Below are 20,912 nucleotides of genomic sequence, written 5' to 3' on the forward strand. Positions count from 1 at the left end.
GATGTTTTAGTCCTGTCATTTAAGTCCTAGGGTTTAGGATATTTTAAGTGAAGAATTAGGGGTCCTCCCACAGTGCCCAACACTGGCTGGTTTAAATAACAAAGCTGGGGCTGTTCTTGCTTTGGGTTTCAGCATTGCCTATTGTCATTGAGTAAATGCCCCTGGCTCAAACTCTGAAGGCTGATTTAGCTGGATGTGCCAGCTTCTGCTGCCCTAGGCTAGATCTCCACACCCGTGTTTCTCCTTGGGCGTCAGAGCCTTTGTATCTAGTTCATTGGGTATTTCATGTCACTCGCCAGATTCCCATGAGTCCATTCATTCTATCATGCCATTCGTGCCTGGAGCTTGCTGAATACTGTGCTGGAAATAACCTCCAGACTGGCATGTTGCCCAAAGCTGCTGAAGTGCTGCTGGCTGGCTGGCTACTGGGTGGACTGAGTACCTCCTCTGGTAGGGCAGTGGTCTTCCTAAGACTGAGTACTGTTGCACAGTTCGGGTGGTGTGGGCAGAGACCTAGCACTACTCTGCCATACTCTGTTCCTGGCTGCCTTGTCCTTAGCATGTGCTTCTCTGGGGGCGGCAGGCAAACATTTGCTTCTGACTTTCATGGCCTTGTTGCAGTCGGAAAGGGTTGTCACCGCTCTAGAAGGGGCATCTGGCCTCAGTGTGAGTGTACTGTCGCCCTCCGCTGGCCCCAGAAGGCCTGGCATAACCAGGCTTTTAGTGGCAAAAGGTTAGGGGACCCCCGACATTGGGAACAGATTTAGCAAATGAACACTGAGTCACTTCTGGGTGGAAGACAGACAGCAAGCTGGTCGCTGCCGTGTCAGTTGGGGTGTCTGCTTTGCCTCTGCTGGCGCTCACGACCGACCGGAGACGAGCGCCTGGCGCAGGCTGACGGAGCGCTGCAGCTCCTTGGATGAAGCAGATGAGAAGGCAGTCACTGGAGTGCAGGCTGACTGAATGGGATAACTGGGGCCCAGCTGACCTCAGCTCCCGTCACCTCCCAGGTGCTTTCCATCGGGGCCTTCAAGTGCTGTGGGTGCTAGAAGCGGAAAGAGAGAAAACACAGTTCATTCTCACTTGATGAGTGGCGTGTGGTGGGAATGTGGTGGGCAGATTCTCTGCTGTAGCTGGTGGCGTGGTGTTTTCCTTTCTTCCGTCTTGGCTTCTCTGACGTCACTCCTGTGTTTGTGGGGAGAGGGATGGTGGGAGAGTCGGTGTCTTCCGTGCGTTTCTTTCCATGCAGTAACTTCTGTGTTTGCTCTGTTCAGGCCGCCTCCTCCTCCTCCTCCACCCCTGTGTCTGTCCAGTAAATGCTCTCCCCATGTGCCTGCCATGTGCTCCCTTTGTTCAGTTCTTCACTGGAATGGGAACTCTAGCTGAGGCTCCTCAGAAGGTAACAGAAGTGCCTCTCCTCGCCTCGGGGTAAGGGAGCTCCCTCCGTACTCCTTGTATGGAAGGCTCCCAAAGCCTACCTGCTCCCTAGTCTCTGGGTCTCTTCAAGTCACAGCAACCTCCTTCTGTAAGTATAGGACTTCTGTCCGGCTTGGAAGCTCTGGAAGTCACTAACAGCCGCAGACCCAGCCCCTGGCATCTGGGGAAGATCAGAGTCAGGCTGAGGGGTGGTAGACAGTAAATAGCATTTTGGTACAAAGCCAGCAGGTGGCATTCTGGGTCTGGGGCCCTTTATCTGGAACCCTCGGTGGGAGCATTGGGGAGGCTATAGCAAGAGCTGGCTTTATCTTAGTTGATGGCAGGGAAGGCTGGGCCTGACCAGGGGACAGACGTTCTTAACAGGACCTGCTAATGTTTCTAACCAAGAAGGACGCTATCAAGACCAAGATCTGGGCTCTGGTATTCTGCCTGGGGATGTGCACATGGCCAGCAGCGCAGGGTGGGACCCTAATGGGATGCCCTGAGCTCAGTCTGAGGCCTCCCCAAAAGTTTCAACCTGTGCTTTGCTGGGGCCCTTGGAGGCAGTCTGTTGATCTCAGAGTCTTACCCTGTACCAGTGCCCTCATACCCCTTATAAGGTTCCACGATGTCCTCTGGACTCAGAGCCTCTCCTGGACCAGGCTGGCAAGGCTGTGGCCTTTGAAGGGACACTGGTGAGGTGGGTGGAGTCGACAGCTGCTACTGGAGCTGTCTCTTGAAGTGTCCTCCTTTTTCATGGAAAAGTTCTGAGTCTGCTCCCTGTGGTTCCAGCTACTTGGAAAGCAGACACAGGAGGATTTCTTAAGCTCAGTTCAAAGCCAACTAATTAAGACCCTGTCTTTATTTTTTTTAAAAAAAGGAGGGGGGTCATTGGTGACCTGCTGTGAATGTCACCTCAGCTGTTCCTGGAAATGGCCAGGTTTCAGCAGTAGAAGCCCTTGTAAGCAAATGGATTGATGCTGGAAAGAGAGGCCCAGAGCCTGGGAAGCTTCGTAGCTGTAGGGTTGAAAACTGGCCCCACTGCTCCGGAGATTGTCTGGAAGTTATTTCTCAGTTGTCCCACAGGTCTCTCTATCCGTGCCAGCCTGGAGGCATCCTCCTCACGGCCTCTGCCCCTCCCACACTTGGAATGGAGCCATCCGTGAGCTCTCACTGGGGACTTTAGAAACCAAAAGTTTTCTAAGAGTGGCCGTGTGGTGTGGCCCTCTGGTGGCGGCTGCAGCCATTCACATTTGAAAGCATAAACTGCCCATGAGGGATGGGAGACTTCTTGCTGGAGTTGGGTGAGGCTCTCTGGAGAGCAGATCCCTGACACGGAGCACGTGCTCGGAGGAGACATCCTGCGGCACCGGAGCTGCAGCGTGGGAGAGCGCAGAGCTCTCCGAAGGGCTGGGAGCTGGGTGAAGTTCCCCTCTACTTGGGAGTCACTCACTCTGAGACAGCTGCTCCCCGAAGAGCAGAGGTACCAGCTCCCTCGTCCTCCTCGGGTACTGGGAAGAGTCACTTGACCCAAGTGACTCATCTCCCTGGAACTGTCACTCGGGAGGCCCTCAGCAGGTAAAAGTCAGCTTGGGTCCCTCTTCTTCCTGCTCGGTGTAGGTGGCTCGCAAAGGCGATAGGAGCTTCCCTCTGCGTTTGCCTTACGCCATTCACCACAGTTTCACGTGGGTGTAGGCAAAGTAAGTAGCCCACGTCAGGGTTGCCTTGTCTTCTGTTTCTTTTGTGTCAAGACACAAAATTAGGTCAAAGCTGGTAGGTCAACATTTTGCTCTTGGAGGACAGTTACTGATATGTCGAGGTCAGCTGGTGGTTCCTGTTGTTTTCAGTGACTGCTAATTGGAGAATGTAATTCAGCAAATGTTTGAGGGCCTGCCCAAGGTCAGACAGTTGATTTAGCTGCACTGTATCCCCGTTTCCTAGGACATGGTCCTAGGACGCAGTCACTGCCCTCCTGGGGGTTAGCAACAGTGGGAGGTCGTCTCCCTCAGGTGAGTCTCTCCTGGTTGGTTTCAAGCCTTCACTCTCTTTGAGCACTCACTAAGAGTTCGGAGGCTCCAGATCCTGCGTCAGTTTGTGAGAACAACCCTGGTTTCTGGCAAACTGAGTGTATACACACAAACACTAATAACATTATAGGCCAAGAAAGGCCACAAGAGAGATATATAAAGGGATGGGGATTGGCATGGTGGTGCATCCGTATAATCTCAGCTACTTGGTTAAGGCAGGAGGATTGCAGGACGAAGGCCATCCTGGACAACTAAGTCATGAAACCCTGTCTCAAAACATAAAAGGACTGGGTTGGATATCACAGTGGTAAGTCCCTGCCTGCCACCTATAAGGTCATGGGTTCAATCCCAGCATTGCCCTCCAAAAAAGGGGGAAATGGAAGGCAAGACTCCCAGAGGCTGGGGAGGGAGGACCTCTCTGTATATGACATGGATTCAGCCCTACAGAGGCAAACAGGATGAGTGGGACCATCTTGGCAGCTTAGGCACTAAGCACCAGGTCTCTCCGGGCCTGCTCCCACCTCTCATGCTCCGGTGGTGTGGTCCATGTAACGTTTCCTGCGACTTGAAGCAGCAGAAACCGAGGGGCTCAGGTGAGTTGAGAACCTGCCAGAGGTCACAGGGTTCCTGCCTTGTTCAAGAGGTATGTGGGGACCGGGAGGTACCAGGGAGGGTGGCCCATGAGGCAGAGAGAGAAGTTGGGCTGTGTGATTTGAGGCCACACAACTGCTGAGGCAGAAGGTCTAGCACAAAGGCCAGTGGCCAGCATGTGTCTTGAATGCCTAACCAGAAGAAAAGAGATCTTCAAAGCCACCTACAGCGTGAGGGATATTCACAGACTTCTAAATCGGCCTTCCTTTAGCCCAAAGAGCCAGATTCTGGGCTGTAGCCACACCTTTCAGCTCCTGCCCAGCAGCTCCCAGCCCTGGTGACTTCCTGAGCTCTGCAGAGCTAAACTGCCCGTCTCAGGGCCTTGATGCAGTCTGGCTCCAGTGGCCTGGGGAGGGGCCAGACACTGGCTGCTGGTTTTCAGAAGCTCCTGAGGTAATTTTCCTCCCCTAGCAGGGTCAGGAAGCACCGTTCTGACTGATGATAGGGCACGGGAAAGTAGGCCGGCCACACAGCCCCTTCTGCTACTCCACAGCGCAGCAGTTTGTTCAAAGAATCTCTGAGCTGCAACGAGGTGAAAATTGAGCCTGGCTAGGAAAAAGTTCATCAGGCCTAGGCCCATCTGGTCACCTTGCTTGGTGTCCCCACCATGGTACAATCCACATGGCTTTTAAAATGGCATCAGATGTAAAAAGTCGTGTGGGGAGTGGAGGAGTTGAGATCCTGTTTTCAGGATATCACAGGTGAAGGACATTTGCCAACTTGGGCTGAATCCCTACGCCCAAACCCAAGGTAGCCCTTCCTGCTGTCCACCTGCTCCTGCCTTCTTGTGCCCTGACTGGGGCCCTTCAGTGGTTCCTTTATGAAGTCCAAGCTCTCTGGGGCAAGAGCCAAGGCTTGTTCCCTGCAGTCTTAAACAGCTTCCAAACACTGTGGGACTTGCCCCAGCCATCAGGGACCCAGTGTGGATCTGGCGCCTGGCTCTGCAGCCTGAGCTCAGATGTCCTCAGCACTACCCCTGGGTGGTGGACGCCACCAGCAGAGGAGAGCTTTAGGAACTCTACTTGGAGAACTCTAGGAGACGGGGAGGTCACCCGGTGTCACGTGAGCACCATGCACGGCACTCCTAGAATTCTCAGTGTTTTCTGTTTGCATCCAGCCTCCCGCCTGCAAGCAAACACAGCTGACTGTACTCGGGGTCTGGGCCGCCTTTTCCTGCCCTTGCCCACAGCCTACCATGGAAGCAGCTGCTCACCAGAAAGCAGGCCTTCAGCTAATCAGATTAGTCAGGGAGTTGATTTTCCCATACCTGTTTTTCATGGTAACTGAGGAGCTGAATCCAGAAAAACGCAAAACCTTTCTGTTTGCAGAGCACGGTGAGTGCCTCCAGAGTCTCCACTCTTGATGGTCCGCCCACAGATGGAAGGTTCTCTCCATTTGTCAGATGGTGAAACAGACACCAAGTCTCCAAGTATGTGTATGTGGCACGGGACCAGACTCCCTTCTCTCATCCTTCCTGTTACCCTGTGGCTCCAGGACCAGACTTGGCCACAGCTAAAGGAATACTAGGCTTTTAAAAGAAGCTCTCAGATTGTTCCCATGGTCCCTGTTGCAGGAGCAGGTCATGGGCGTCTGGGTTCCAAAATCTGGAGACCGTGAAGCTAGGTGTAGTGACACGTCTGCAATCCCAGTACTTGGAAGGCTGAGGCAGGAGAATGGCTGCAAATTTGAGGCTAGCTTTGGCTACATAGCAATTACCAGACCAGCAATGGTTATACTGCAAGACTGTCCCAAAAATTAAAAAAAATTAAGTTGAACCTGGTGGTGCACACCTGTAATTCCAGCACTTGGAAGGTGGAGGCAGGAGGTCCACGAGTTCAAAACTGCCCTATCTTAAAAACAGAAAGGCCATCCTGAGCCAGAAAACAGAAAACTCTGTGGCTTTTTGTTGTTTTGTGGGGATGTGATCTAGGCTGGCCTGAACTCGCTGCGTGGTTGAGGATAGGCTGGAGTTGCTGATCTCTGGCTTCTACCTCCTGAGATTACAGGCACAAGCTACCACACCCAGTTTGAGACAGTGCTAACAACAGAAACTGTTGTGTAGAAATGTACCTTTGGAATTCAAATTGAGACAGAATGACCATGTCTCCCCTTCTGGGTTTGGGGGGCCGGGTTCCCAGAAAGTTAGAAGGCTAAAGATGTTTTTATAATGAAAGTTGAGACGCAAGAGAAGCAAACAGCGCTGATTCATTGGTTTCCTGGCAGTCACTGGGTTGGAGGAATTTACCTGTTACTGGAAACCTGAGTTCTTACTAGGATTGCTGCTTCAGTTTGTGCAGCTTCAGCAGGACTGAGCTCAGACCAGCCCTGCATTAAAAAGTGCAATTAATCCTGCATGTAGGGCTAAAGGACGTGAGAGGACAGATAGAAAAATGAAATCTCAGTCTCAGCAGACCGGGATTGCTAGTCAGGAGTCTACTTTTTTTTTTTTTTATAAAGATTTATTTATTTATTATGTACACAGCATGTATGACTGCAGGCCAGAAGAGGGCACCAGATCTCATTACAGATGGTTTTCAGCCACCATGTGGTTGCTGGGAATTGAACTCAGGACCTTTGGAAGAACAGCCAGTGCTCTTAACCTCTGAGCCATCTCTCCAGCCCCAGGAGTCTACTTTTTGTCTTGGCTGCCAAGAAGCTCCAAGCTGAAATGATTGTTTATTTCTTTTCTTTATTTGAGATATTACAAACACCTTATAGCATCCTTCCAGCCCCCCTTTCTGAACCCATGTAGTATTTTATCCAAGGATTTAAGCTTTTATGCCTAAGTTGTGGCTTTGGGTCCTGAACTGCATGCATCTGAGGGCACCAGCCATACTTCGTCCTGCCTTTTCTCCAAAATAGTCACATTAAGTCTAGTGCATTGCTCATGCCTAAGGAGACCTATGGGGGGAATGGTGGCTAAAAAGTTCAATTTTTTTTTTTTTAATCTGTCCATGAAGGGAGAAAAGCCAGGAGTCCTTCCTACCCTTGGCCTTAGCCAAGAGGCCAAGAAACAATCAGGAGTTCTTTTTTAAGCATGCAGATGTCTTAATGTCTATGTGCTTCCCTTTTGCATCAGCTGGCCATAGCTTCAAGGCATGTTAGTGTCCAGCTATTCTAATGCTGTCTGGGAAGAAGGACCAGGATTACAGCAGGCACATCCGTGTGCTGTGCAAGGCTCCATAGGGATCCCAATGCTTCGGCCCTGTTTCTGGATTCAGGGCTGCCATGGTCCTGACCCTGTTGTACCTTCTCTGCTCCTACACTGTAGGGTTTCAATCTGTCTCCCTCAGTGGAGTCAACAAGTCTGTGAGCCCCTTGTGGGCAGGGATCCAGCTCTGTGTTTGGCAGCCCTAGATTTCTGCTGGGTTCTGGCGGCTCCTGGCCAGGGAAGATGTTTGCCTGGGTTTTCTACTGTCTCCGAACTGGAGGAGCCACGCCCCCAGGAGGAAGCCTCACAGTTCTGGTACGGTTGCTGCAGCTGGTGTTGTGAATCAGGCCGACGAGCAGCGCATCTTCTTACCCGGCTATTTCACGACACCAGGGTTGCATCCTACCCATCCTCTCCAGGCAAGCCTCGTGGGACCACAGGACACAGGAACTTGGGGACAGGGTGGGTGGGGGTAACCGTCTGTGAAAGGTGATTTTCAATAGCCCATAGCATCTCTATCCTGTAGCTCCTCATAGTCACCTGGGCAGCTTTAGGCCAAAGCCAGTGGCTGCCCTGCCCCTACTCTGCCAACCCATGACCTCAGAGTCAGCATTCCTGAGAGGCTCTAACCCATGTGCAGCAGGAGGGAACCAGGTGGGCCTAAGGCTCAGAATCGAGCTGCCCCCCTCCCCTCCCCCGTTCTTGTCTGACCATGCCGTGGCACCTGCTTGCCCTCCCCAGCCCCTATCCTTTAAATTTGATGTGCACCATACAACTGCTACTCCCAGCACCAAGACGCCCAGGACAAAATCAGCTCCTTATCCTGGCACCCAAAGCCCTCCCTGTCCAAGATTCCTACCCAGGAACATTCTCCCATGGAGCTCTCCCGTCATTGCCTCCCCCCCTACACACACACACACACACACACACACACACACACACACACACACACACAAACTGGCCTCATACAGTCCCACATAAATGCTAATGCTGTCATCTGTCTTCAGGACACCTACCATCTTACTATCCTAATGTTCCTCCCAGGCCTGGCCGCCATCACTGCATATTGAAGCAACCCCCGTCTGGTCTCCCTTAGTCCATTCTTCACACAATGTGATCTGTAGAAAGTCCAGATCTGACCATCACGTTGCAACTTGTAAGCTGGTCTATGAGGCCCGAGTTCCCTCTTCTGTGTACACACCCTGTCTGCTTGGTCCTAACACCCAGGCCTCCCTGCTCTGTTGGAAGCCCAAGCTGCATTTTGTTCTGGGGCCTTTGCTCTCTTTCTGCCTGGCTCCGCACCTCTTGCAGATCCTGCTCGCATACAGGTGGCCAAGCTCCAGGTTTGCGTCCTCAGAGAGACCTAATGGCCTGACCTAAGAAAAAGCTTTACACATCTTCATAGTACATTCTTCACGAGGTATATTCTGACAGTTGCTTGTGTGTTTATTGTCTCTCTCTCCCTCGAGAATGTGAGCTCCCAGAGGGCAGGACTTTGTCTTGTTTGGGGAAGGGGGCCTTGCTCAGCACAGGAAAGAGTATGTGGTTGTTACCTAATAAATGTGGTGGAATGGAGAAATGCCCCTGCAGCCTGGACTCCCACCATTTCTTCCCTGGTCTCCCAACCCATCCACGTCTTCCCCTGTCCCTACCTGCCTTTCCTCTCAGCTCCCATCTCCTGTGAGGTCCCATCTGCTGATGGCTGCATGCTCTGGGCTTCCAGGAGGACTTAATAGAGATCGGGAGGGCCCTCTGTGGCCCTGAAGATAGCAGGCCCAGAGTTAGGAACCTGCAGCCTGCCCTCCTGTCCTTGTGGCTCAGCCCCTAAGAAGAGGAGTTTTTTCTTATGTCTTGAGCCTCTCTGGTCCTTGACTGCCCCATCCCTCCTGGGAGCCAGGCTGAGGCTAGGCAGGAGAGAGCTGGCTGGCCCTGGTACAGGTGCAGCTCCCGCCTTGCTGCTGAGGTAGCTAAGGCTCACTCAGTGGGGAGACTTGCTTAAAGGCCCCCCAAAACAAACAGAATAGAAACTCCTTAAGGCCCAGTCCCAGGACTGTGCTCAGAGTCCTGTGTCCTCTCAGAAGCTGAATCCGGGAGAGCAGGAACCGTGTGTCCCTCTCAGGAGGAGCCCCTCCGAGGGTTGATCAGATGGACTGCACTCCATCAGTCACAAGCCTTCCCTTCTCAGGGTCTGTGCTTTGGCACAAGGTGCTAAACACTCACTAGCTGCCCTGATAATTGAGCCCCTCAAGGGCTCATCCTGCCTCAACCTCATCCTACTCCAGAGAACGCAGTGGGGCAGAAGGTTCTAGAAATAGCCTCACACCCCTTCCAGCTGGCACAGGTGTTTGGAGAAAGGAAGGAGTGATATGCCAAGGTCACTCGGCAATTTCACAGCCTCTTGCTCCTGGCTGAAAACTAGCCCTGGCCCTTTCAATCCTGAGATCTTTATCAGGAACTTTCCACAGCTGCCAAGTGTGTTGGAATGATGTGGGGACGTTGGGTGGCTGTGATTTTTGCCAAGTAGCTGGCAGTTTAAAACCCAGAGGATAAGATCTGCCCCGAGGGTGGTGGACCTGTTGGAAGGGAGTGGGAGGTTTTACAAATCTCACAGTCCCTGACCGGAGGGGTCCTTGGCCTGAATCCTTCCTTCAAGCCTTCAACCCTGCTGGGAGTTGGCAGGAAAAAAGGGCACATGTGTTCGCCTTCGTACGCTCTCCTCTGCTCACGGTTAATGTCCCATAGAGGCATGATCTGTGCTGTGGGAATCCCCAAAGAGCCCTTGCATGCCTCTCTCAAGGTGATCCTGCCAGCCAAGGACTGCCCTCCTGGATTAGCCCCCTAGGCTCCAGTCACCCTTGTTCATTCACTATACAATCAACAAGCATTTATTGAGCACCTGTCTGCTATTCTGGTTGCTTGAGATAGTCACTGAACCACGGGGCAATGTCCCTTTGTGGCTTCCATTCCAAGAAATTGGAGGGAACACATGCCCCCTTCACAAAAAAGAACATGGAGTCTGAAAACTTCTCCAGCTCATAGGGTGACTCTGTGGCCGTCTCTAACTGGCCTCAACAACCTCTTTCCGGCCCTCTAGCTGGGCAAACCTGTCCTGGTCTCCCTGGCCTAGAGCAGCAGCAGTCAGCTGGACCTATTGAAAGCACCCACCAACTAGTGCTCACTTCCTGTTGGAGGTACCAGAGTCTGGATGTCTTGGACAGATTCTCTAGGGGACATGGGTAGGCTCTGAGAGGCCGGGCCGAGTGGGAGGGAGTGGGAGTACTTCCTTCCAGTTTCCTCTGGAAGATGCTGGAGCCTGAGCTGAACCAAAGTGGAGCCCCAGTGCAAGAGTAGACAGCAGCCTTCTGGCTTCCAACCCATTAACCGTGAGGAACAGTTAAAAGGCCTCCTCCAAGAAGCCCTCCCTGGCTGGCCAGGCCTTGACCCTTCTCCAGGGGCCCACTCCTATAGCTATCTGCTCGAATCGCAGCTGGTCTGCTCTGTTTCTAGGTTTAGCTTTCTGAGAGCCCTGCCCCACTCTGAGTAGAGACAGGGTTTCTCTAAATCCCTGGCTCCACTACCACACAGTATAGGGCAGGGGATGGGGGTGGGGCTAGTAAAGGTCTGTTGGACAGAGACAAGAGATCTCCAATCTTACTTTTCATTTTTAATTTTTATAAACTTTATTATAAACATCTTGCAGTCAGGCAGTGGTGGCACACGCCTTTAATCTCAGCACTTGGGAAACAGAGGCAGGCAGATCTCTGAGTTCAAGGCCAGCCTGGTCTACTAAATGAGTTCCAGGACAGCCAGAGCTACACAGTGAAACTGTCTAAAAAAAACAAAACAAAACAAAACAAAAAAAAAACAAAATAAATTCTTGCAAGTCAATAAAAAACATTGCACACCAAAATTAACCATAACAGAAGTTGATACAACCTAATGAACGTCTATACAGTTAGAATTGGTATAGAAACAGAAGCTGTGGAACGTCACATTAACTTTTACACCTTTAGTGTTGAATATATTTTTTGCACTTATCCACCACCAAAACCAAAATAAAATCTGTGACAGAGTTAGAACTAGAAAAACACTAGCTTTCTCCCCATCCTACCTCCCCCTAACCCCGCCTTTCATATCCCATGTCCTTACCTGCATTCAGTTCTTCCTCACCCCTTATATTAGCTTTTCTTGTTCTTTCTTCATGTTATACTGCACCCACAAGTACTTTTGTCTATACATGTACATATATTTTTGGCTAAGTTCCACATGAGGTAGAATATGTTATTTATTTCTGAGACTGTGAATCTCACCTAATATTCTAAGACCATTCATTTTCCTAAAAAAATTTAACTTCATTTTTTTTTCTTTAGAGCTGAGTAGCATGCATGCACATACATGCACACACACACGCCCACATACAATTTATGCACATATATGCATATCTATATAATTCTTGTTATCCATTCATTTGTTGATGGACAAGGTTGATTTCAATTCTTTGTTATAATGAATAAAGCAACAATAAACATGCGCAGTCTTTTTCAATTCTTGTAAGGGGCTGGGTCACCTCACCACAGAAGCAGACTGAGAAGTGAGCAGTCAGGGCATATGTCTGGGAGGGCAGAGGGAAGCAGGCTTTGGTGGAGGCAAACCCTGAGGCAGGGCAGGATGTCAAGCTTCTATGCCTCACGTCCATCAGTCATTAAACACCCAACCTCTTGGGGAAAAGAACTGTGGGTGGGGCTATCGGTGGAGGAGCTGACGCCGAGAGCCTTCACAGCCGTATGTCCACTGTTTATTCAGGACACATAGAGTATCCACTAATTCGTGTCTCAAAACCCAGGGTCCCTTTCACACGTGAGGGCACTATCCCTGCAAGGGCTTAGGAGCCTTCAGTGATCAGACCTTCTACACATGGAAACACTACAGGGCACCAGGGAGGGAAGGTACAGTTGCTCTGGCCCCTGTAGGCCAAGCCTATGGATGTGTAGCTCAGGTGTGACATTAGCCTGCCCTCGAGGCCGGTGGCCAGCACCAAGCCCTCAAGATTTGTAAGTCAAGAGATGGCTGCAGGTCTGGCTTGAAGCCACACATGTACTCATGTAAGCCATAATCGTAATGGCTTATATATACTGAGATGTATCAGGAAAGACACTGAGGAACAGAGATCAGAAGACAGACTCCCTTTTTTATATGCATGTCCTAAAATGGCATCCATTCAAACTAGTAAATAAACAGAAATACACCGTGGCCCAATGAGAGGGCTGTTAACCTGCAGTGTTGGCCTTCTCTGGGTCCTCTCTCATGACTGCTGCTTCCTGGGACCTAGCTGCAGAACCTCTGCAACCCTAGACTCAGAAGAGCTGATGCAGGACTCAGCGGTGTGGCTCTGGCTGGCCCAGCCCTCCTGCTCCAAAGTGGCCCCTATGTCAAGGATGAAAGAAATGGAGGCAGGTCAGCAGCTGATAAGCTCCGCCTCCCTAAGCTCCGCCTCCCAGCCCTGGCAGAGACCCTGCTTGCTAGCCCTGGGCGGTCTTGGCCAGGCTCCCGCCTTCTCCCAGCTGCTGCCCAGCCTATAAAGCCACCCTCGGTGTCCTTGCCTACTCTGTCCCCCTCCCTTGATACCCAGAGTCATCATGGCGGAGCTCCCTGTGACAGAGATGCCTGGAGATGCTCTGTGCAGCGGGCGCTTCACCATCAGCACACTGCTGGGGGGTGACGAGCCCCCACCAGCTACCTGTGACAGCAGCCACCCCAGCCACTTGACACACGGCAGCACCTTGTACATGCGCACCTTCGGTTACAACACTATCGACGTAGTGCCCGCCTATGAACACTACGCTAACAGTGTTCTGCCCGGCGAGCCCCGGAAGGTGCGGCCCACCCTGGCTGACCTGCATTCATTTCTCAAGGTAAGCACCACCAGTTCAAAGACTGGCTACTTCCCGGCCCTGCGACATTGGCCTTGATTACCCAACACGTTCTGTCACCTGTGTTGTGAAGATGGCATCTTCCTCAAGGACCAAGATATCCACGTGAACTAGCCGACTGAGGTGCCCTGAAGCTCAGGGCACAGCTAATACTCAATGCCCAGGCATTGGCAACCCAAAGATAACATGTCTGCTCATATAAATGCAGGTTGCACACCCCTGAGAGAGACTGAGCAGGGAGCCGGGTAGACCCTCTCAGATATCAGCCTGCGGGCTTTGCTGTCTGGGAAGCTGGACAGCCCAATCCCTGCGACCGACCTCACTTTCTCACTGACAGTTGGACAGACTCTTGGTTCAGGAGCTGGGACTCACCTGACTCCCAGCTCTCTTCTCTGCTTCCAAACAACCCTCTGAAGGGGCCAACAAACAGGGATGCTGGGATGAGGTGCTGGGAAGAAAGGGCAGAAAGCCCCAGAGTGGGCTGCAGGGACCAGGGATGTGAACCAGAAGACCTGTCGTACTGGGGTAGAAGCCTGGGTTCAAGTCCCCATCTGTACCAGAGACCCAGTGCGTGGCCTGGAGCAAACCGCTTCACCTCTCAAGGGTCAGATAATCCTGTCTCCCTTCTCTGACGGAGTGCTTGTCGGTTCCCAGCCCTCTGCCCGAGACGGGGAGGAGCACTCTGAATGCTCAGCTTGCTCTCCTCGGTGGCTTTCCAAGCTTCCAGTGGCGTTGTGCCCATGAAGCTGACCACGGGCTGCCTGTGTGTCAAACCGGGGGCCGGCAGGGCTGAACACAGACACCAAGCCCCCAACTCCCATTTCCTGACTCCTGCTGCTCCTCCCTAGCAGGAAGGTAGCCACCTGCATGCCCTGGCCTTCGATGGACGGCCAGGCCGTGAGCTGACGGATGGACTTGTGGAGGACGAAACAGGCACCAACAGTGAGAAGAGCCCTGGGGAGCCTGTGCGCTTCGGCTGGGTCAAGGGGGTGATGGTGAGTGGGTGTGGACTGGAGCTGGATGTGTAGAAAGGGTGGAGGTAGAGCCCCGTTCAGCCCAGCTTTGACTCTCAGACCCTAGTGCGCAGGTTCGACCTTGGGCTCAGTTTGGGCCTCCATTTCCCCATCAGCACGGTACCCTCCAATTGTACTTGGTGTAGGCGGCCCAAACTTGGGAAGATCTCTGCTTAGCTACTCACTGATCTTGTAGCCTTAGGAAAGTTTCTTAGCCACTTCCTGCCTCAGTTTCCTTACCTGTAAAATTGAGCATTAAATTAGTTTATAGCTGTGAAAATTCTTGGATCAATGCCTGCTAGGGAGTTATTAGAAGAAATTCCCCATAGAGCCACCAGAGGGCAGCACTAACACACAAATCTGCAATACCCCCACCACCACCACCCCACCACCCCGCCAGGCCTCCCCCCCCCCCCAACTCCCACTCCCAGAGTGCATCCTAATGGAAAAGGGGTGTTTGCTATCACTTGGAACATAAATAAGCCTTCAGACAGTAAAGAATCAAGTGACCTTGACTTTGAAAGACGCTATAGGTCTCTACAAAGGTGATGGGATGGGGTGTAGGAGAAAGCTTCAGTCCTACCCTGGGAGGCAGGAGGCTGGCTTCTGGTCCTAATTCTGCAAACCCGTTATGACTGCTTCTCAGAACCAGAGCTTTCACCCGCCCCTGGGGGTTCACAGTCAGGGTTGGAGCATGCCCTGATCTGTGTTGTCCAGAACCAGACACGTCCTGGTTTTCATCTCCGCAGATGAGAGAAATCTCATGGGTGTGAAGGACACATGTCCTTACCTGGCCCTAGTACTTGACAGGGCCAAAGTCCACAGCAGGCCCTCCCGCTTGGAATTTCAGCCCCAGTGATGGCCTCTGGCTTTGCCTTTAATGTGGAAGCAACCCGGGCTTTGGTTTCTGCTCTGCGTGGGGCGCTGCTGACACTCCCGGAGTACCATGCCCTGGGCCAGTAGCTACCCAAGGCAATGGCTGGGACCTGGCAGACACAGTCTTGGGCTTGGAACAGGGTGAACGATGGGAAGGCTGAAGCCCATTCCAGGCCTCCATGGCAAGGTGGGAGGAGGTGGGATGAAAAGATGTCCTCTCCTCCCCCTTCCTCCCCTAAGTCAGGCAGTCTGAGCCCAGGGGAGAGAGAGCACATGAAGCATCAGGTGTTCCCCAGGCCTGGGAACAAGCACTTGAGGGTTTGTCCTTGGGCATGTGACCCTCAGGAAACCTCTCACACCACCCTCCTCCTCCCAGATCCGATGCATGCTCAACATCTGGGGTGTGATCCTCTACCTGCGGCTGCCCTGGATTACGGCGCAGGCGGGCATCGGTGAGTGCGCCTCTGAGAGGGGAAAGCCCGTGCTTGAGTTCCGGTCCAAGGCCCCTTGGGCCGTAGAGACACTGGACTAGGCCTCCTCCCCACAGCACACCCTCAGATGGCAGCAGCCCAGGCGAGGGTGCAGCTGAGGAGGCGGATGTAGAGTCAGAGGGTTCAGGGCCCCTCAAAGTCACTCGGTCCCACTGAGCCAACTTCTATTGTAGAATCTTTGTGCTCTGGGACTCTAGAGGAGCAGGGCTCAGATGCTGGGCCTGGCACCAAACTGGGTAGCCTTGTGGAGGTTCCTAACCTTCTCTGAGCCTTGGTTTCCTCCTGAGTAAAATGGGTCTAATAGTGGTACCTGCCTCACAGAGCCGTTGCGAAGTTTACAAGGCTCAGGAAAACAGCACAGGCCTTGGTACCTGACAGTACTGAGGACCTGGTAACTATTGCTCTGATTTTATTGTCAAAGATAGGTGGGTACCTTCCCTCCCACGCCTGGAAACCATTCACCCATTGGCAGCTCACCGCAGGAGGTAGATAGACCCACTTTAACTTCATCTGGGGAAGTGTGTGTGTGCGTGTGTGTGTGTGCGCGCATGTGTGTACACTCATGCACACGTTTGTATTTGAATGTGCAGAGGGCAGAGGATAACCTCAGCTATCCGCCTCAGGAACCACCCACCTCCTTTGAGGTCCGGATCTCACTAATTAGGTAGACTGATTAGTCAGCAAGCCCCAGGCATCCTCCTGTCTCTACCTCCTCAGTTCTGGGCTCACAGGTACCACCATGCCTCGGACTTCGTGTGGATTGTGGAGATCAAACTCAGATATTTGTGCTTGTAAGCCAAGCACTTTACCAAGTGCTTAGCTATCTCCTAGGTATCCTGGCTTTTTGTTTTCATTTTGAGACAGAGTCCTGTATATCCCAGGTCTCAAACTCACTCTGTAACCATGGATGACCTTAGATTTCTGGCTGCTGCATCCCAAGTGCTAAGATTAAAGGTGTGTACCATCAGGCCTGGATTATGTGGTACCAGGGCTCAAACTCAGGCCTTGTGCTAGGCAGACACTCTCCCAACTGAGCTACCTTCCAATCCATATTACTGGTTTTTTGTTTGTTTTTCGAGACAAGGTTTCTCTGTGTATCCCGGTTGTCCTGGACCTAGAACTTGCTCTGTAAACCAGGCTGGCCTCGAACTCAGAGATCCACCTGCCTCTGCCTCCTGAGTGCTGAGATTAAAGGCCTGTGCCACCATACCCAGCTCTTATTACTGTTTTTTATTTTGGGGTTTTTGTAGGGGGGGGGGTTGTTGTTTGAGGCAAGGTTTCTCTATGTAAACTAGGCTTATTCTAGAACTCTCTCTGAAGACCAGGCTGGCCTTGATCTCCCAGAGATCTGCCTGCCTCTACCTCCTGAGTCCTGGGATTAAAGGTGTGTACCATGCTCAGCTCCTGTGTCTGTCTTGACACAGGACCTCTCTCTATGCTGCCCAGGCTGGCCTTGAACTCTCCACTCCCCAAATGCTGGGACGACAGGTCTGCACCTTGGCCTCTAGCTGAGACCCATTGTTTTTCAGGAGGAAAACAGGCTCAGAGAAGGAAAGGGACAAAGGTCACATGGGGACCTGGGAGGCTCGGGTCACATGGGACCTGTGGGGACTTGGGTCACATGGGGAACTGGGGGGGCTCGGGTCACATGGGACCTGTGGGGGCTCAGGTCACATGGGGACCTGGGGGGCTGACTCAGGTTTCTCCATGGATTCTCACCTGGGAAATGTGTTGACTGAGTTTTGGGGTGTTCACATTCACCCCCCACACAGTGCTGACTTGGCTCATCATCCTGCTGTCCGTCATGGTAACATCCATCACAGGCCTTTCCATCTCGGCCATCTCCACCAATGGCAAGGTCAAGTCAGGTGCGTTCTCCCGGGAGTCATCGTCACCTGGATCTCTGAGCTGCCACCCCACCCGTGGCATACCCCATGACACCCATGTGGTCCAGACACGGACTTGTGGGAGCTCTCTACCTCTGAAGTTGGTCTCAGTTGCCTGCTCTGTGGCCCTTGGTCCTACCCGCCCTGCATGCAGTACACTGTTCTTTCTCTGGCTCCCTGCTCTGGCCTGCTAGGTGGCACCTACTTCCTTATCTCCCGGAGTCTGGGTCCAGAGCTGGGGGGCTCCATTGGCCTCATCTTCGCCTTTGCCAACGCTGTGGGTGTGGCCATGCACACTGTGGGCTTTGCAGAGACCGTACGGGACCTCCTTCAGGTGAGGGGCCAGGCCTGGGGCAGAGAGAGCTGGGCAACCTCCCCATACTGCTCCTCACACTGGACCAGGCCTTCCTTCTCCTGCCTAATCTTACATACTATTGACCAAAGCTATGTCTGGTCACTTTGGGTGAAAACAAAATTCTCATTAAGTACAGACCATCCCCACAAGACCCCTTTTAGGGTACATGTTACCTTTGGGCCATGTTGTCCAGGCCCATGCAGTAGCTCTTTGTGGGGGGTGGAGCATCATCGAAAGGTATGCCCTAAGTAAATGGAGCGGGGGGGGGGGGGTGTCTGGAGGAGAACAGGTGAATACAGAACACGCAGCTGGCCTGTTCCCCGCAGGAGTACGGCACACCCATTGTAGACCCCATCAATGACATCCGGATCATCGGCGTGGTCACTGTCACTGTGCTGCTGGCCATCTCTCTGGCTGGAATGGAGTGGGAGTCCAAGGTGAGGAGGATGTGGTGGGAGCGAGAGGGTGGGCCTGGGTCTGGTTTTGCCTCTTCTTTAGGTATCAACCAGGACTGGAGTGCTGCTGCTAGGATAAATAGACCCTAAGACAGACTTTGTTCTGTCTCCTGTAACCATCTAAAGAGTGTAGTTTCAGGCTAGCATGGTGGTTTACATGGGGGTGGAGAGGTGTGCAGATTCCTTCCATCCTGTGACCTTCCATCCGAGTGTGGCCCTTGTTCACCTGGTCCACAGTGGCTGTCATCATCATGCCTGTGATCCAGGCAGAGGGAAAGGAGAAGGCTGAGAGGAGAGGAGGGGATTCCCTACCCCATACTCTTAGGTTAAGCCAGAAGTTGAACATATCACTCCTGCTCACACCCCATTGGCCAGAACCTGATCTTATAGCTGCACATAGCTGCAAGGGAGGCAGGGAAATGTGCTCTTCAATCCTGCTGACTCCTGTATCCATGTATCCAGCCAAATATCAGAGGTTTCATATCATGGAACAAGAGAAGAATTGCTAGGCTGCAGCCAGCAGGCTGGACCAGAAGGGCGCCTTCAGTTTGGGAGGGGTGTGGCCTTGTTGCCTCTCTTCTCCAGGTTGCTCTCTGGCCTCCTGGCTCAGGTGGTTCTGTGGTTCACTCATCCTCCTCTTTTAAGTGTCTGCTGCTGGGTCACCTTGCTAATGTACCCTCCAACACAGCCCCTGTTTCTAATCTCAGGCCATCCTTCACTGTCATATCCCTGACTCCTCACTGTCTGACCGAGGTGAGGAAACAGTTGTATGGCTAGAGCGAGGGACCACGGCAGGCCCCTGAAGGCTGGCATTGCCATCTGACCTCCGGTGCCTTCTGCTCTAGGCCCAGGTGCTATTCTTTCTTGTCATCATGGTGTCCTTTGCCAACTATCTGGTGGGGACACTGATCCCGGCATCTGAAGACAAGGCCTCCAAAGGCTTCTACAGCTACCATGGTACGTGAGGTCGGGAGCCCTGACGGTGGTTCTGTGGATGGCGACAGTTGGTCTGTGTATTTGACTCATTAAATGGGCACAAGAGGCTGGGATCTTCTCCCATGGCCAGAGGTTTCGCTCGGGGAGCTGACTGCAGGTTTGACAGGGCCCAGCCAGGTGGCCAACCCCCCCTGGGGTGACTCTGACTTAGGCATTGGTTTTCCAGGGGACATTTTTGTTCAGAACTTAGTGCCTGACTGGAGAGGCATCGATGGCAGCTTCTTTGGGATGTTCTCCATCTTCTTCCCTTCGGCCACGGGCATTCTGGCAGGAGCCAATATCTCTGGGGACCTTAAGGTGAGCACGTAGAACCTGCCCTCAGTGTCTGACACTGTAGAGGACAGGCATGCCTGAACCCTGATACCATTGCCAGGACCCCAGCTCTGCCCTGAAGACTGACTAATTTGTTCACGACAGGCCTGACTAAGAGACCTAATATGCCCTGTTCTTGTTACTTTGCAAAGTTCTGAGCCTCTTTCAAATCCCTCCTGCAACACCTCTCCCTAGCCTTCCACCCGCCATGGTGGGTTCCCAGTGTCGGGTGTCAGCCCAATGTCTCTGTCTCTATTTCCTGCTTAGAGTCGGACACAAGCTAGGTACGGGGTGTGTTTGTTGACTGAATGGTAGTGAAATGGACTCAAAGCAGCAGTGTGGACTCAAATGTGCAGTACGCTCTGCAGTGAGGCAATGGGAAGGCCAGCAGAAACCAAAGAGATGGTGGTGTGCCAGACAGGGAGCCAATGCAGTGCCTGGCATCGCATTGAACTCGGAGCTGACCTTGGTCTCCTTCCCCTTGGGAGTGTTCCTCAAGTCATGCTTCTCACAGAATTAAGAATTGGGCAAGCTAGGCATGGTGGCCCAGGCCTGGAATCCTAGCACTCATAAAGCTGAGACAGGAGGATCAGGAAAATTGAAGATCATTCTTGCCAGCCTGGGCAAAACCAAACCAAAACCAAGAGCAAGCCCAGTTGTTCCTGGGGGACAACACAGAAAGCAGCCCGCTCAGCTGGCTAGGCCTGGATCTCCCAGCGAGGCCCGGGGATCAGAACGCTTGCTTACCCTATTGCTCTTCAGAGAGCAGCTGGCAGACGCCTGGGGTGCCTACCCTCAGGTCATTGTTAGGTTGTGTTTAGACAGCCTGAATACTCTTCAAGCCCCATTAACTGTCACTGTCACCAAGCTTCGGTCCCCAGTGTTCAGTGTCAGGGCCAACATGTATCTGAGATCCGGGTGGGGGCACCTTCACTGTGTCCTGGGTCCTCAGGCCTTAAGTTGGCTTTTGGACTTAGCTCTGCCCTTCCTGTGGGATTGTGCTCAGCAGCAGAGCCCCCACCGTGAGACTCTGGGCATTCTCTGCTAGCCTCAGTTTCCCCAACTGTAAAGACTGATAGGGCAGGTATAGACTTGGGGAGCTGATTCATGTAAAGTGCTTAGAGCAGAGAATGTGCAAGCTGGGAGCTGGTTGTCATCTCTGTCCGGTTACCATCATGTAGACTAGTAAAGCCAAGTGTAGAGAGGGACAGGGGCTGGCCATAGCCACACAAGAGTGAGGGGCCACGCTACGGAAGCTTGTAGACTAGAGAGGTCTCACTTAAACAGCTACTTATGGCTTGAAAAATTATTACTGTGTTGTAGCTGGAGAGTTTTCTCTCCAGCTCTCGCCAA

General features: G+C 52.6%; 1 protein-coding gene across 2 annotated transcripts in view; it reads left to right on the forward strand.

The window, feature by feature from the left end:
* The first annotated feature begins 12,881 nt into the window (after positions 1-12,881).
* Slc12a3 (solute carrier family 12 member 3) overlaps positions 12,882-20,912 on the forward strand; it is a 36,247-nt gene continuing 28,216 nt past the window's right edge. The window contains exons 1-8 of one of the 2 annotated variants that reach the window (XM_059262698.1): positions 12,882-13,157; positions 14,024-14,170; positions 15,441-15,516; positions 17,328-17,423; positions 17,636-17,775; positions 18,123-18,233; positions 19,097-19,208; positions 19,414-19,544. In XM_059262698.1, the coding sequence (XP_059118681.1) occupies positions 12,882-13,157; positions 14,024-14,170; positions 15,441-15,516; positions 17,328-17,423; positions 17,636-17,775; positions 18,123-18,233; positions 19,097-19,208; positions 19,414-19,544 (1,089 nt within the window). The remainder of the gene's footprint in view (positions 13,158-14,023; positions 14,171-15,440; positions 15,517-17,327; positions 17,424-17,635; positions 17,776-18,122; positions 18,234-19,096; positions 19,209-19,413; positions 19,545-20,912) is intronic. The other variant, XM_059262699.1, reaches the window with a different exon arrangement.

The sequence above is a fragment of the Peromyscus eremicus genome, chromosome 5, assembly GCF_949786415.1.
Source record: "Peromyscus eremicus chromosome 5, PerEre_H2_v1, whole genome shotgun sequence".
Taxonomy (NCBI): Eukaryota; Metazoa; Chordata; class Mammalia; order Rodentia; family Cricetidae; genus Peromyscus; species Peromyscus eremicus.